The sequence below is a fragment of the Kogia breviceps genome, chromosome 12 (genome assembly GCF_026419965.1).
Source record: "Kogia breviceps isolate mKogBre1 chromosome 12, mKogBre1 haplotype 1, whole genome shotgun sequence".
NCBI lineage: Eukaryota > Metazoa > Chordata > Mammalia > Artiodactyla > Physeteridae > Kogia > Kogia breviceps.
The window spans coordinates 2,203,742-2,220,371 of NC_081321.1; the positions used below are offsets into that span (position 1 = coordinate 2,203,742).

At 37.7% G+C, this 16,630-nt stretch overlaps 1 protein-coding gene across 44 annotated transcripts in view; it reads right to left on the minus strand.

Moving 5' to 3' along the window:
* WNK1 (WNK lysine deficient protein kinase 1) overlaps positions 1-16,630 on the minus strand; it is a 135,913-nt gene that overhangs the window by 43,892 nt on the left and 75,391 nt on the right. For 38 of the 44 annotated variants that reach the window (XM_067008497.1, XM_067008499.1, XM_067008493.1 and 35 more), the window contains exons 5-8: positions 4,980-5,068; positions 3,084-3,303; positions 1,180-1,513; positions 311-498 (exon numbers count right to left, since the gene is read on the minus strand). In XM_067008497.1, the coding sequence (XP_066864598.1) occupies positions 311-498; positions 1,180-1,513; positions 3,084-3,303; positions 4,980-5,068 (831 nt within the window). The remainder of the gene's footprint in view (positions 1-310; positions 499-1,179; positions 1,514-3,083; positions 3,304-4,979; positions 5,069-16,630) is intronic. The other 6 variants (XM_067008482.1, XM_067008505.1, XM_067008510.1 and 3 more) reach the window with 1 other exon arrangement.

Here is a 16,630-nt window from a genome sequence, read left to right on the forward strand (position 1 = left end):
TGCCACCACCCCCAAACCACCTGTGTGCCCATCTTACACTGCTTGGAACAGTTTCAACACTGAAGGGCTAAAAAGAGCATTATCTTTAACCAAACGCAAACTGGTTTAAATCTTGTCAACAGTGTCTTCACACATTAATGTAGGTATCCTCCCCTGCCTGAACAACTCCGATTATGCTCTATGATAAACCTGCCTCCTTTGGAAATGCGCCATTTGTATTTTTTACTCTGGACTCATGCTGTTACTCATTTGGCAGAAGAGTCTGAACTGAACACATTATAGGCTTACACTCCCTTGCACGGCTACTCACCATACTTGAGGGTGGATATACCCCGTGGGGCTGAGCCTGTGCTTGGACAGCAGACGCTGTGTGCCCTGGGAGGGTGCCAGTGGAATGTGCCTGCTCATGCTGGGAACCATACGAAACTGTCTGTTGGCTGCTCACTCGAGACTCTGTGAAGACAGAAGATCCCTGACCACTGTCAACCGTCCCGTCAGCTGAAGGAGAAATAAATTGCCAAAACACAAGACAAAGAGACAAATCATGAAAAGAAGGTTCACATTTTCCCATCACAGACCCCTGATTTTAGGGTTAATTGGTTTTTTTCCTTGCACAGACCTGAACTAAATTAAAAAAAATACTAATTTTACTAAGTAGATTTCCATTTTTAAATGAGGGATCCATACAGAAAAAGGTTCTATCTTAAAAAAAAATTCCCTGGCTAGCACAGTATTTTCCCACCTGAAGAACAGGGGAATAAAACAGAATCTTATTAGTCAGCCTGAAGTTTGACACAGCTTCCAAAGTCTTAACTGTGGAAACCAGTGGGTTCTTAGTATTAAGAAGGTAGTTCAAAATACTAACTAGCAGTCTCATTAGTTTCTAGTTTATTTTATATTTTAAGGAATTATAAAAAGTAGAGATCTACAAATTAGAACTTTCAAGATGTTGGAACCTGTGGAATTCCAGATAGAACCTAATCCTATTTCCTCACTGTCCCATCCACACTCTATTAGCTACGGACGTAAGAAAGGCAGATGGCAACCATTTCAAACTTCTTATTTACACATTAGATTTCTACTTCAAAACCAAGAGGCCAGTGCAAAATGATGACCGAGAAGATAAAAAGTCAACTAGAAGTATCGTTAGCAACCCTGCCCGCTTCCCCCAGGACTCACACAACACAGACACACCAGGTGGCTGGTGTTGCAGCTGTTGGTGTTGATCTGCCTCAGGCTCCTCCGGCTCTACTTGTGTGGAAACAGAAGCTGAAGTGGTAGAGGCAGCAGGTCCGCCAGTGCACGTGGAAGGGGGCTGCTGGGCTCCTGCCTGGGAAGCACTGGACTGCTGCTCCCCCTGCTGTTTGAGGCTGCTCTCTTCCTGCTTTCTTTTTTCTTGCTCCTCCCGCACCAACTGACGCTGTTCTCGCTTCCTCTTAATTAATGACACTCTATCTTTGATGGCTTTTGCCATGGTCTTGTGATCACCTTCACAGACATACCCAGAGTCTACCTGAAGGATAAAAGGGTACATTATTAGGAAGCAAGAGGATATGAAAAGAAAACAAACCAAACGCAAGAAAAGGTACTTGTGGGGAGAAAAGTAGAGAAGGGGAAGAAAGAACTCTCTAAGGACTGGTCTTAACCAAACTGTGAAACTACTGGTCTGCATTATGCACTTCGCCACCATTTTCTGAGATACTCATGGGGTGGGTGCTATCATCTTTGTAGAAACTCATGGGGTACGTGTACCTTCACTAACTGTAACAACAAAACAATGGGGAACCTAAACATCAAAGTTTCTATTTATTTAACTTCCCTTGGCCGCACCAGGTCTTAGTTGCAGCATGGTTCTCTTTAGTCGCGGCAGGCATGCGGGATCTGGTTCCCTGACCAGGGATCGAACCCGGGCCCCCTGCACTGGAGGGCGGATTCTTAACCACTGCACCACCAAGGAAGTCCCCACATCCAAGTTTTTAAACCAAAAGGCTCATTCTATTATATTCACTCTATCTCCCACTCACATGTAACCATCAATATTAATATTAACCTGTGTTGCTTTTACTTCCTTTCACAAGACAACCCCTTAACCAGATAAAACAACTGTGGTAAATATATGAAGATTAAAAATAAAAACCTCGAACAGTATAAAAACCTGACAATTAAAAATAAGTACCTAGGGCTTCCCTGGTGGCGCAGTGGTTGGGGGTCCGCCTGCCAATGCAGGGGACGCAGGTTCGTGCCCCGGTCCGGGGGGATCCCACGTGCCGCGGAGCGGCTGGGCCCGTGAGCCATGGCCGCTGGGCCTGCGTGTCCGGAGCCTGCGCTCCGCAGTGGGAGAGGCCACAGCGGTGAGAGGCCCGCGTACCACAAAAAATAAATAAATAAATAAATAAGTAAGTACCTATTTCATACCTGACCCCTTCTCAGAGGTAAGTAGTACTGAATGGTTCTAACACATTCTAGCAGAGACAGCCTGTGATTATCTTTGCACAGTAAATGGCTATTCAGGTACCATGGCAAGCCTAAGATGGGTGAAGTTTCCTTTTTGAACAGTGATCTTTTAGACATACTTCAAAAATGATTCACCAAGGGCTACCTACTAATAATTGATCTTGAAAACTCCCTTTGAAGTAAAGACAATGTGTGATCTATTTATAGGGTTTATCCAGATGATTGATCAAAGGCTACTGTATCAGTATTTAGAAAACATACCTTGTCATTCTAACTAAATAGGTTATACTGATTAGGAGTCAGTCAACCTTACAGACTTTCAAAATTACTTCAGAATGCTTTCTGGTTCATTCTCTCTCTCTTTCTGTATGTCTGTCTGCCCGCCTGCCTGCCTGTCCGTCCATCCACCCTTATACGTATCTATGTCTATACACATCTCCTAAAATACACGTATCTATGTCTATACATGTCTCCTAAAATTAAAATAACTTTTAGGGCCATTAATCAACACAATTTTATATCAGTGGAATATGCCATACACACTGCTTCATAAACTGCTTTTCTGCTCAACAGTATCAATGTACATAAGTCTACATCAATTTTTAAATGGCTGATTAGTGTTAATTTACCATTTCTTGAGCAACCTCTTCTGGCACATCTCTCTCCAAGTCAAAGGAAAACTCAATAGCTTCATTGTCTTTGTATTTCCCCTTTAATTTCTTAGTATCTTCAATACGTAGCCATAATTTAATGGCTATCTTTTCGCCATCATCTTCTTCTGCTAATTCTACCCGTACCCCTGTTTCCTCCTGGAAGAAGGCATGGTTCAAAAGGTCTTTGATAGAGTATCTTCAAAAGAGAGGGGAAAGAAACAAAAAACAAAATGCCATTAGATTTAAAAGATACTTTTCAAGTATGGTTGATTATTGTTATTGGAATAATGAAAACAGACTGCAAAAAGAAGAACAAGGGAAATTCTGTAACTCATTCTACACTGCTCCATTTGAACAGTGATTATAGTTTTATTCAAGTTACAGAACACCAGAACAATCTCATTTACAAATAAGAGCTCAAAGTGATACTTTTAAAACCTAATGATCTAATCTCATCTTAGTTAACAGTGTGCTAGTAATAGCGAGTAATACACAGAATATCATAGCTTTAAAATACCACATAATCATTTACATAGTGCTTATAGATAATAAAAAAATCTTGTATGCATGATCTCATCTGATCCTTGACCAACATCCAATGAAATATCATTTCCTGATTATTAGGAAATGGATCCTCAGAGAGACTGACAATCTTGCTCACAGTTATAAAAGTCATAAATGGTGGAATCAAAACTCGAAAATCTTTTTATTTCTAGTACATTACCTTCTACTACAGCAACCTTTATTTACTCCAATAAATCCTCTCAATTCTTTGTTCAACACCTTGTGTACTAGGCAAGCAGAAGTCTGATTGTGGAACAATTTTCTCTAGATAAATGGTCTCAAAATACCAGTAATCTAGTAAACTGTTCCATCCAGAAAAGAAACAAGAGTAACACACTTTAAGACTGGAGACAAATATTCCTTTATTTATGGTTTTTTTAAAAAGTTCTTAAAGAGATTAAAGACTCTCCTTTTCAATCAGTGTATATGAAAATAGAAACCCAACTAAATTTCTACGAAAAAGCCTTAAAGATCATGATGTTAAGTTCTTCCAAATAACAAAGTTATGAAAAGAACATGAGACTGGAGGAGTGAAGATATGGAAGTCTTTAATTTGGTTGATGCACCTGATCGCTCGCATTCTTCGGGAGGCAGATTATGCTCAATTTACAATTTCTATCTGCACTACCTGGTCTACTTTTTCTTCTCTGGAGGGTGAGGGGGATGGTGAAAGCAGATTATTTTTCAAAAACAGACATTGGACCTTTGCCATGCCTAACGGGTGATGAATCAGCTATATGGCAGATCAGATACTTGCCCCTCCTCTGAGAAAAGTCCTCTGTAAGCATAAATGACTAAGCCAGATCTCCTCCCAAGCTCTGGGTGAAGTCGTCACTTTTTACTCAAAGGAATTTTGACATTTTGCTCTTCTTCAGTTCTGGCATAGTAACAGCAAATCAAGACCTGCATAGCTGAGTTGATTTTAAAGAGCCAATACTTTATTTCATGTTTTAGAATTCAACGGGTAAAGGACTAAGGAACAGATCTGCTGCATTAAGGACAGAACTCTACTGAGTTTTACAAATCATGTTGATGCTGTAAGCAGTTCTTACTGAATGCAGCAGCTATGTTTAAGGTGGTTTTGGTTTAATTTAACTCTACCAAACCACATTCTTACAACATTTCAGTATACCAAATCTGAATACTACCTTCAATGTTCAGAACTCTACTTTTAAAGATATTACAAGACATAAACAGAGAAACTAATCACAAGTATTAAATACACCTTAGACTGAGTGTTCTATCGAGAGCCTATTACACTTGAAGTTTTTGTTTAAGCAAATACCCAGGTCAAAAGAGGCAAATTACCTTTCATCTTTGTTTTGTCGTATGCATCCTTCAATAATTTCCTTCACTTCAGGAATTGCTACTTTGTCAAAACTGGCTGGCTTCACCCCCTGAAAATCATAAAAATAGCGACAGAAACATGTTAACAAAGACAGAGACTTTGAACTTTATTTTTACTTGCCTCTTAAGGTTCCACTAGATTCCTCCTTACCATCCTGGCTTGTTTCTGATTTGCCTGCAAGATCTATAGCCCACGCAGGGTCAGAGCTTGGAAGCGGCAATCTAGCCCCCACAAGATAACAATAGGGAATAATTAATAAGACGGTGGAGTCACTTACTTCCATGGCTCCATATGGCTAACAAAAAATTTAGGCTGTTGTTAACATCTTTTGCTGCGTTTCAGGTAATGGAAGTTACTGGCTAAAAAGAAGGCCAAATGTTGTAATTGGTTAGAAGATCTTCTGTTCAACCTCGTTCCCTAACACATTAACCAACATAACATTTATGGGCATGAATTCGCATGCTTAGTTTGGCAAGTATGCTATTATTATAGTATACCTTAACAAACTCAACCAGAAGTTAAGAATTTGGATTGGTTTGGCATGATAAATGAAGAGCAAATTGTCTTGTACATATGAAACATAAAAGGACGAGTGATACATCAGACCCACATGAAAGACAAGCTCTCCAATTAATTTCCAAAGAAAATTCAATATCACTATTATATATAATACTAAACAGCATCATAGTAATATTTTAGAATCTTCACAAAGTGTAAATTCTTTGCTAGGAAAATTTTAGCAGTGTGTGGAAAATATATGTAAGAAAGAAGAATAACAAACTACTCCTGTCTGAGAGGTGGTGTGGAGAAAAACTTCTCATTACCTATTCTTGCCTCATCTAAGTAACCACATGGATTAATTTGAAGCAGCAACACCGATATACTGCCCAAGTGGCACTGTAAGTCTATAACCACATAACACACAGGGAGTAGGAAACAGGAGACAGGACTAGAAAAGTTAGAGTATATTATAAATTATAATCAGCTACTGTCTCAGTGATGATATATATTAGAATAAGTGACATAATTTGATAAATCACAGAAATGTGTGTAATCTCTCACAGATTGAAATGAAATATATCAAATGGTTAGCTCTAAAGTCTTTAAATACTAGAGTTGTGGTGGGATGATTCTCATCAATTACTCACTACATTATTCAAAAGTCCTAAAAGTAAATAAATAAATAAATTAGAAAAGGGGAAGGGACTTCCCTGGTGGCGCAGTGGTTACGAACTGGCCTGCCAATGCAGGAGACGCGGGTTGGAGCCCTGGTCCAGGAAGATCCCACATGCTGCGGAGCAACTAAGCCCGTGCGCCACAACTACTGAGCCTGCGCTCAAGAGCCTGCGAGCCACAACTACTGAGCCCGCGCGCCTAGAGCCCATGCTCTGCAACAAGAAAAGCCACCACAATGAGAAGCCCGCGCATTGCAAAGGAGAGTAGCCCCCGCTCGCCGCAACTAGAGAAAGCCCGTGCGCAGCAACAAAGACCCAACACAGCCAAAAATAAATAAATAAATAATCAATTAATCAATCAATTCTTTTTAAATAGTCCTGATTTGGAGGATTCTCCCTCTAGGGCTAACTTTCCACAACACGAAACTGTCTAATAAGGCTGACCCTAAATTTAAAAATCCATGTATTTAAAATGTTTGTTTCTAAGTAATGACTACAAAGATAAGTATTTGTATTTTCCTCAATCTTTTTATTTTTCAAGATCAGCTAAGTTTTCCAACTAGTCTTTGTCTTCACATAATCATTCTAATGAAAACAAAAAATAATGCTGCTGAAGCAAAAGAATGCTTTAACTGAGCAAGCTGGTATGGTATTTCAAATTAAAGCTAAAGAAAACAGGAACTGTTTTAAGGAAAAAAAAGGAGGAGGCTCACTAAAAGTTCTCTAGTAGTAGTAGAACTGGAGATTTTGTTTTATATTTGTTTTTCTACAATAAACATGTAAAAGTGTATAAAAGCAAACTTTTAAGATGCTATTTATAAATATAATGGGAAAAACAATCTAGAATACCATATATTAAATTCTTAGAACATTCACTATTGGCAGAAAATTATCTGAAGGACTGTTCTTTGCTAAAATTGGACATTAATACACAGTTGGCCTCTGCATGTAAGGACATTCCATATGTTACAGGGAAGTAGTTAAAAGAGGATATAGACTATGATTAGAAAAAAATGTTCCTACTTCCATAAACACATACACTTTAGAGGAATGTAGTTTAGCCCTCTGGCAATAAAACTCTACATACTGAGTTAATAAATCACACCTATACTGACTATATTACAAGACTCTTCTGTTTCAATCTGGCACAGGCACATTGGAAAGATCAAAGGGATGTAATAGAAGACTTGAAATCACTGTGAACTGGACAAGCAGAAGCAGCTCTGAGCTTCAGTCCCTGTCTAGCAAATGGGGATAATACCTGTCCAACTATATTCATGGGAACTAGAATCATATGTGATTACCTAGGTTGAAATCTCTTTGAATTATTAAGTTTGCTGACCTAAGGCACATCTCTGACTTCAAAGGCCATCACCAAAGATAATAAAGCTTACAGTTAAAAGGAAGCAAAGAATTCTCTTCGAAAAATAATCACCAAGATCCACAGTGAACTTGCTTTCATCCTTGGTTATCCTTAAAAATAACCCTCTTGAACTGATTCAGTTTGTTGTAGAGGGAAAACTAATACACTATTGTAAAACAATTATACTCCAATAAAGATGTTAAAAAAAAAATGTAAAAAAAAAAAAAAAAAATAACCCTCTTGTTAATCCTACCTATGCAGACATACATACATTCATGACTTTACAAACAGGAATTCCTATTTACAAGCAGAAATGCTAGTTGAACAAATCAGATATAAGGTCATAATGACAAAACCAGCAACTACGCATCATATAATATGTTGAACTCTACTAGGTTAAGCTGCTTTCTCAACGTATAGCCAAGATTTAGGTACAGAAAATTCCATACCAATGCTACACAACATATTCAGATGCCACTGCTGCCTTAAAAAATGTTGCAGGTGCCAAGACAGCCAATAAAATGGAGACAGTCCAGCAGCTGGTATTAAAACATTACCCACTGAGATAATGAAAAAGACAAGAAGAAATCTCAGCAACCATCAAGAAACCAGAATTATCAAAATATCTAACAGAAGTATTCTGAACCATTTGCAAAGAAGCAAGAATACATAGGGATTATATCCTAAAAATGACCAAAAAAAAAAAAAAGGTAACAATGAGCATGAAATGTAAATGACCCTGAAAGTGACCTACAGAAAATGCATCTGGGACACATGATGGAAAGCTGCTTAAAATAAACAAGCACAGGTTTCAATACACAGCACTCATCATACTTAGAGGCTTCTTGTTCTTAAGAGATAAGAGAACTCTAATATGTATAAAATGGATAACTAATAAGAACCTGCTGTATAAAAAAATAAATAAAATTCAAAAATTAAAAGGAGATAAGAGAACTCTTTTATAATTGATAATTTTTTAAAATTAAAAAGTTGGTTTAAGATTATTCTAAAACACGATTTAAGCACCAGACAGAACAAAATAATGATGAGAAAATGTTTTAATGATAATATTTCATCTTTTTTCCTTTTAATTTATGTATTTCAACAAAGATAATCAACTTAGAGTCTGAAAATCCTTCAAATGTCACCTTCTTTTCTCTTCTGTCTGATTTAGCCCCAGAGAGTCCTATTCTAGTCCTGTTCTGACCAACAGAAGCCAAGTGTTGCTCACCTATTCTGAATGAGGTTCAAAAATACAAAACAGAAAAGTGCTGAGGCAGATAAATTGGGCTAATGTTTTACATATAAGAAAAATTAAGTTAGTTAAAGACACGCACCCTGTCACTCCATCCTTCCAGAGCTAGCAACCTGGCAGCTCTAGAAATATTCTTCCTTACTGTTGTAATTCACAGGATCTCTCTTTAGGCAGCAGTGCCATATTATGTTTTTTGACATGGGACAGTAGCGTGTTTCTCTGCATTAAACAAAAGTACTTCTTGAACAGCTAATGTACGTTCATTTAAGACACTTTTGCGATTACATAAAATTATATATTCTCTTAAACAAAAAAACAAAGGTGACTCTTGTGCAGTCTTAAATGGAGTACAAAAAGAAAACAATAACAACAATTGTGACTCTCCAAGGGCACAATGAGAGTTGATATTTTTTTTTTAAAGTTGACAAAAATGTTTATAAAATATGTTGCTTTATTTAAACTAAGAAAAATCCCAAACACATACATGCATCTTACAGACTAAGTTTTTCTGTCAATTCTATATACTTACAGTTTGCAACTAATCTGCTGGAATAATAAAAGTGAGTCATAATAAAAATGTAAGTGAGTCATAATACAGTATTCTCTGGTTCAATCTTTTAGCTCTTAAAAAGTTATCAGCACTTGTTTCTTACAAACTTACGTTTCAAATGTGTTAGGGTAACATTTTCCTTTCCATAAGAGCAAAACTTTTCCTAACCATTCAGAATTGAGAAAAGTCTCCTTCCTCCTCATATAAAATGTTGTGTAAGTTAACTAAACTACAAAACTAAATTATTTTAAAAAGCATTTTGAACTAAACACTCTCAATACTTTAACTGAAACTTTCCACACATATCATCAAATGGCTACAACATACCTTTTGTATACACTGGAAATTCTTACCCACCTCATTTACACAATTCTTTTGAGGACAGCAGCAGCAATGAGAATTTACGATGACAAACACTGAGCAAAAATCTCTCTTAGTAAAATCCATCAGAAAAGGCAAAACAGGCTTGTTATAGTTAGAGGAAAATGAGAGGGGAAATATATAAGATGTAAATTAACAGAGTAACTTAGCCCACAGCATAAGCAAGGCAGACATCAAAATCAGGCTGAAGTTTAGTTTCTTGTTTGACACTAGCCATGCTTCCCCAACTCTCAGACACAAGTTTGCTCTGAGCCAACAATCTACTTATTCCAGATCAGCCCTTTGAACAAAACTACACGCCAAACAGCAGGGAAACTTAGTCTGCCACTCCTCCTCCTCCTGCTTCTCCTCCAACAGCAGCAGATCCCTAAACAAGCAAAATAAGATTTTTTTACTTGCTCGAAGCTCCACCCATTATGTCCACAGGTTCTGCCTCCTTGACATCAAAAGCTACACCAGAAATCTGGTTTATCTAAACACTCCCTTCCCCCTTAATCATGTTGAAACTATGCTTTAAAAGAAAATGGGGAATGAATTCAATGACCAAAATGTAAACTAAGAATATATAGCCAAAAGAACACTGGACAAGGAAAACCCAATACTGGGAATGAGTTCCTAGTTCAACCTCTCATGCACCAAGTCTGTGTGACCTGGGCCATATTCCTTAAACTCACTTGAAAAGTGAGCATAATAGTTCTTGTTACCCTAATTTTAAAAGTGGTGACATTAAGGTAAACTGCCTTACCACTCACTGTCTCATGGTACATTAAAACAAAATTAAATAGCTGTGAACAGCTTCTTAACACCCAGAAGTGATAAGAATTTATCCTTCTCCGTTCCCTCCTATTATTAAAAGCCTCAATATGAAGATCTACCTAAAGATATTTCTATTTGCCAGGAAGATCTCATGGACCCAAATGACTACTACTTTGATTTTAGTCATTAAGGAAAGGTTTTTCTTCATGCCATTAACAAAGATGGTAGAAAAAGCACTGTTCATTGCAATATTATAATGGATAACATAACAAAGTGTATCCCTTGTAATCTGGTAAGCTGAATCCCCATCAAGACAGTGGGTACTAAGGCTTTAATTACTCAGTTAACAGGAGGACAACGGCTTAGAAGTTATTTGGTAGGATTATTTCTACCCTAAAGGATAGAAATGACTATTATTTCTAACAAGCTATCTCCAAGTAGTTGCCACAGATCTCTTGCTCAACACAATTTGTCACTACAAAGTACACTAAGTAGGCAGTGTAGGATGCCAGCTATTGTTCATAAATACAGCAATGCGGTCCACCAATGCCTCTGACTTAAGTGTCTGACTGAAGCTGCTTAGGTGCTAAGCTAAATGAAAACGGAAGAGCCAGAAAACGGGCACCACGCTCCCTGCTTCAGAGGTTCATCACACAAAACACGTGAGTAGGTTTTTAAACTTTACTGTGCAACAAACAAAACCAAAAATGAGGTAGATTTTTTTGGACAATGGTATAATGTACGCACAAACATCTAGATCTATGAAGACGAGCCTTTTTTTATATACCAAAATAAAAGTTTTCAATGTATACAATAAAAATACCATTCACATACATGTAACAGTTTATATGTCTAAACTCTACTTCTTCCTTCTCTTCAAGTCAGTGCCTTTCTCTGGATTTCCTCCATTTCTCTCAATGGTATCATTCTTTCCAGAACAGAAACCTCAGTCTTCCTGGATGCTTCTTCTCCGCCAGGATTTAAGAACTGTTATGCTCTAGGAGCTCTTTAAACAATGAGAAGCGTTTAGAACAGCCCCGTATCGATGAGCTCTGCTGCCAGTACTCCTACTGCCCCTCCAGGAGCCAAAGACCGCCAGTTGGACAAAATGAGATTTTTACTGGCTTGTTACTTCTCAAAACCATTGCTTCTTCTGCATAACAATCGTGACCACCAAAATCCAGATTATCAACACCTCACTTCTTTAAACTTAGACCAATTTAAGATGGGGCTCAATGTTTCTATTCTCTCCAATTTGTATTTTACATTTTGGCCAGCTCAATCATCTGGCTTCATCTAATCATCTGACATTTAACCATTTCCAATCATCTGACATCATTTAACTCACAACACATTACTCAAATATTACTCCACACCTACAAGATGACCACAGGATCACAGATCTAGAAAGAATCTGAGTTAGAGTCCCAACTTGTTCAAATGAGAAAACTGTAGATCAAAGAGATTAATGCCATGTCAAAGATGAAATTAATTCATTAATTCACTGGCATCTAAGAGGTGTCGTGTCCAGTCTAGTCTAGTACGTATAAGACACCTACTAGATATACTGCATTACCTTCAGCATCTAGAATACAACAAATAAGAGCCTATATTCTAGTGGGTAAGGGCCTAGTCAATGGTAAAGCAAAAACTAGAATGCAGATTCAACAATGTCTAGTTCAGTGTTACTTCTAGCCCACATTATAGTGCTTTTAATTTTCTTAATCTGGGGTGAAAAGCCCTCACAAGTCAACTTCTACCTACTTCTCTACTCCTATCTCCCCCCAAATAACTCCAGCCAAATTAGTTACTTTTTCACTGAATACTTAATGCACATTTTCACAAGAACTCTTTCTATGCCCCCTTTTTCAGTCAACTGAGTCCTACCCTTCTTTCAAGGTATACCTCAAATCACACAGAGAGAGAAGGCGGCAACTACAAAGTATTTGTATGAATCTTCTGACATACAAATTATTTACAAGATAACAAGAAACTCAATATACTATTATAATTTACTTAAGCACAGTAGAAACCATCTCTCTATATCCTATCAGTTTTTATTCTGTAGTCTAATGCTGTGTGAATTATAGATCAACATTCAGCTGGGATAAATAAAACTAGCTTTTCTGAGAAACTCTGAAATAGGGATTTCACAATTGTTTTTTAGCACCTAAAATGTTGGGAATGATACCCAACTGTTTGGTTTAAGATTAATGGTCTGATTAAGACCCTTTAATATTAATCAAATCACAGGACAGTAATAGAATGACTTTGAAAATCAGGTAAAATGTTCCTAAGATACACCCTATGACACACCAAGTTTTCTCTTATGTGTATAATTTAAGTTTATTGGATGGAAATAGGAATAAAATTTATAAAGGAATCATTTTAGCTAATTCCAGTGGATTTAGATCTCTGGGATATCACACACCAAAAAAAATCCAACTGCTAAAGAAAAAAATACAAAGTTTTTCCCAACTTTTCAAACCGTATCTATAATCAAGAATCAGCTTCACTTGTTTCTGTAAAAAAGTAGGGTGAAATGCAATCTGTTATATAAAAGCCAAAAGGAATTTCACCCCAACTGCTTTGATTCTGTTTTTCCCAGACGGAATGTTCAAACCTTGCAATCCAAAGGCTAATGGAATCAGTGACAAAGTCAAATTACACAAACAAAGTAATTAAAAATCCCCATTATTTCTAACTTGGTTGTTATGAGGCTGGATTCAGCCAGATTCTTACTGGTATGAACCATTAGTTTACAGGAATTTGAACATACCTTATGATCCCATTGGAAAACAGGCCTCTTCAAACTCCCTACCAAATCCAACTAGCTCTATCCAAGGAAATTAGTTGACCTCATGATTCCCCAAGGCTCATTACTCTCTGGATACATGAAAGCTTGTGTACTGCTCCAATCTCAAATGCACTATCCTCCATATAAAAAACTGATGCCACTGCTTACTGTAGTTTCTATTCTTTTAATAGCAGACAAAAATTGTGCTAAGTACATTACTACTCTTATTTGGATCTTTTCATTGCCAATGGCAGAAAACTTCAAGGTAAGTTTTTCTCTTTTGAACAGGGACCATGAACCCTGTTAAACAGAGGCTCAAACCTGTGACACCAATCTTAGACTTATGCTACCCATGTACCCTAAATTTTTTTCCCTTGAAATCTAGGGGAAAAAGTTCAAAAAACAGAAACAGGAAAAGGAAAACATTTTAAGTTTTGTATTAGTGTTATGTTAGAGATGCTTGATTTCTGACCCTACTATTAGTATTTCTCCTTCATGTCCTTGGGCAAAATGCTTAACCTCTGAATCTATGTTCTCACCTGTAAAATGAAGGTATTATCTACTTATCAAAACACAAAAGATTAAAATAAGATAGTATATGTAAAGCACTTTGCAAGGTGATTGGCAAGAAGCAAGATGATAAATAAATGTGAGCTCATTTTCACTCATTTTAAACTTGGCTTTATTTTAAGTTCATTAAACACATTTTAAACACTGCTATTTGTTGAATGTTGCTAGGTAAAAGAACAGAACAAGAGACAACTTATTTCATTACTAAGCATGTCATAATGGTGTTAATGGTAATAGTGGCAATACCTAATAAGTACCGACTGATTTAGGCACTTTTCTCATTAATCCTCACTACCAGCTTAGGCTCAAAGAAGTTAATTAACTTGCCCAAGGTATCAGCTAGGAAATGACATTGCTGGGATCTGAACTCAAGCAGACCCAACTCCAGAGCCCATTTCCTCCACAGGCGACATTGTGTTTCACTCCCTATAGTTCTGTATTTGTGTATTCATCTCGCAAACACTGACTGAGTGCCTATTACCTGCCAGGCTCTAAGCACTAGGAAAACAGCCAAGAACAACTCAAATAAAACGCCCAACCCATAGAATTTATATTCTAATTGGGGCTTTAGATAAACACTGTTAAGGCTGTGATAAAAGCCATGAAGAAAAATAAAACCATAGGGGATAGAAGTAAAGTGTGTGCACACATAAGACTGCTTTAGATGGATGGGCAGGAAAGGCCTCTCTGAGACCTGAACGAAGTGCATGTGCAGAACAATGACACACAACAGTTCTTTGTCTGCACCAGAGAATATGGTTATTAAGCCGGTAAATTACACATTTACCCCTCTTCACATTGGCACTTACACAGACAGGTTTAAATGCCCTCAGGTCACCGATTGACACTGTACTAGACATTTATGAATTCAGTACAGAATTTTGACATGAGCAGGGGACCTGAAATCAGAATAACAGAATAACTCTGTTATTTTTTAGATATGTTATCATGGGCTAGCCATCCTGGGCTTCAGACTTTTTATTTTAAAGTGTAGACAACAGTACTAGTAAACCACCCCCAATGAGGGTTGTTGGAAGAATTAAATTACATAATATATGCAAAGTGTTTAATGCAATGTCTGAGACATAGGATGCATATGCGTTAATATGTACACTATCATCTGCTATTTACATGGCAGCTGTACCACTGCAAGGCCAGACATGTAGTAGTGAACTGGTCTACAAAGGAAAAAAAAACCCTGTCCCTGAGAGGCTCAGTTCTCATGGGGGGGGGGGACAACAGTTAATATCAATATAAATTATCATTAGTATATTAATAAGACAGAGGTTGAGTATGATGGAAATACTGACGGGGCAACAATATTGGCATGACTTTCTTCAAGAACCCTAGGACGTCCCTGGTGGCACAGTGGTTAAGAATCCGCCTGCCAATGCAGGGGACAGAGATTTGATCCCTGGTCCGGGAAGATCCCACATGCTGTGGAGCAACTAAGTCCACGTGCCACGGCTCCTGAGCCTGTGTACCACAACTACTGAAGCCCATGCTCCCTAGAGTCTGCGCAATGCAACTACTAAAGCCCATGCTCTGCAATAAGAGAAGCCACCACAATGAGAAGTCCGCACACCGCAGCGAAGAGTAATCCCTGCTCGCCGCAACTAGAGAAAGCCCGCGTGCAGCAACGAAGACCCAACGCAGCCACAAACAAACAAACAAACAAACAAAAAAACCCTAGAAATATTTCTGGTAAAGAGCCCCAGATGACTGGGGCTACTGGCTCATTCCTTCATACAGATCTGCCTTAGCACCCCAAACACAGGCCAATGAAACTCTCAATTTAAACCAACTTTCTCAGGAATACTGTCTCTGACTCTCTCAATGAGATCAAAACCCTGTACCTCACTATGTCTATAAAATCTACTACTTCAATGTTTACCTTCCCTACAAGAAGGTGAAAGAACACTGAAGCATATATTTTGTTCACTGCTGTATCCTCAACCTGGCACACAGAAGACACCTAACTAATGGCTATTAAATAAGTGAATAATCGTTAAAATAAATTGAAAAGAAACTGAGAACTAGAGTTTATGGTTCAACTGACTAGAGTTCTGTGATCGTCAAACCTAAAAAAGTAATCCTGAGATGTCAAACACTCTTCTTTGTATCCCATTTCTAAGATAATGCCAAACCCATAGGAGGCCTTGTGAGTTTAGGAGGGGGCAGTTCACTGACTACTATTGGTAAACAGGGGATGCGTAGTAGATCTGGGATGGAAACAAGGAATCTGGAGTGGCAGGGGGCAGTTTGCATTAGGGAGTTTGATGATCTCTCGATGGATAACCAAACATGTTTCCTTAATAAATGTGCAATTGTTAGGCAGACTAATGCTGAAATATCCTTTAAAAAATTAGTTAAATTTACACCCAAAGCAAACTAAAGGGTAAGTACAATACTTCAAGGTATATTTCAATAGAGTCACCACTATTGCTTATACAATCATATAAATCACTGTATAATCAAGGTAAACTCCCCACACATTTATCTCAGCACCCAAAACATGAGAAAAACTTTAGAAAATTAAAAAAGGACATAGCCCTTTTTATTCTTCATTGGAAGCCAGAAGATGGGAATGGAGGTTAGTGAAACCAAGACAGAGTTTCCCAGATAAGAAATATAATAACTGAAGAACAGAATAACGGACTGTAGATAATACAGAGCTCAGTTTTCCCAGCTGAGAGGAAAAACAAAGAACAAGTAAATGCCTGCAGTATCCTCAGAGACCAAGGGTTCCAAAAGTTCCAAATGA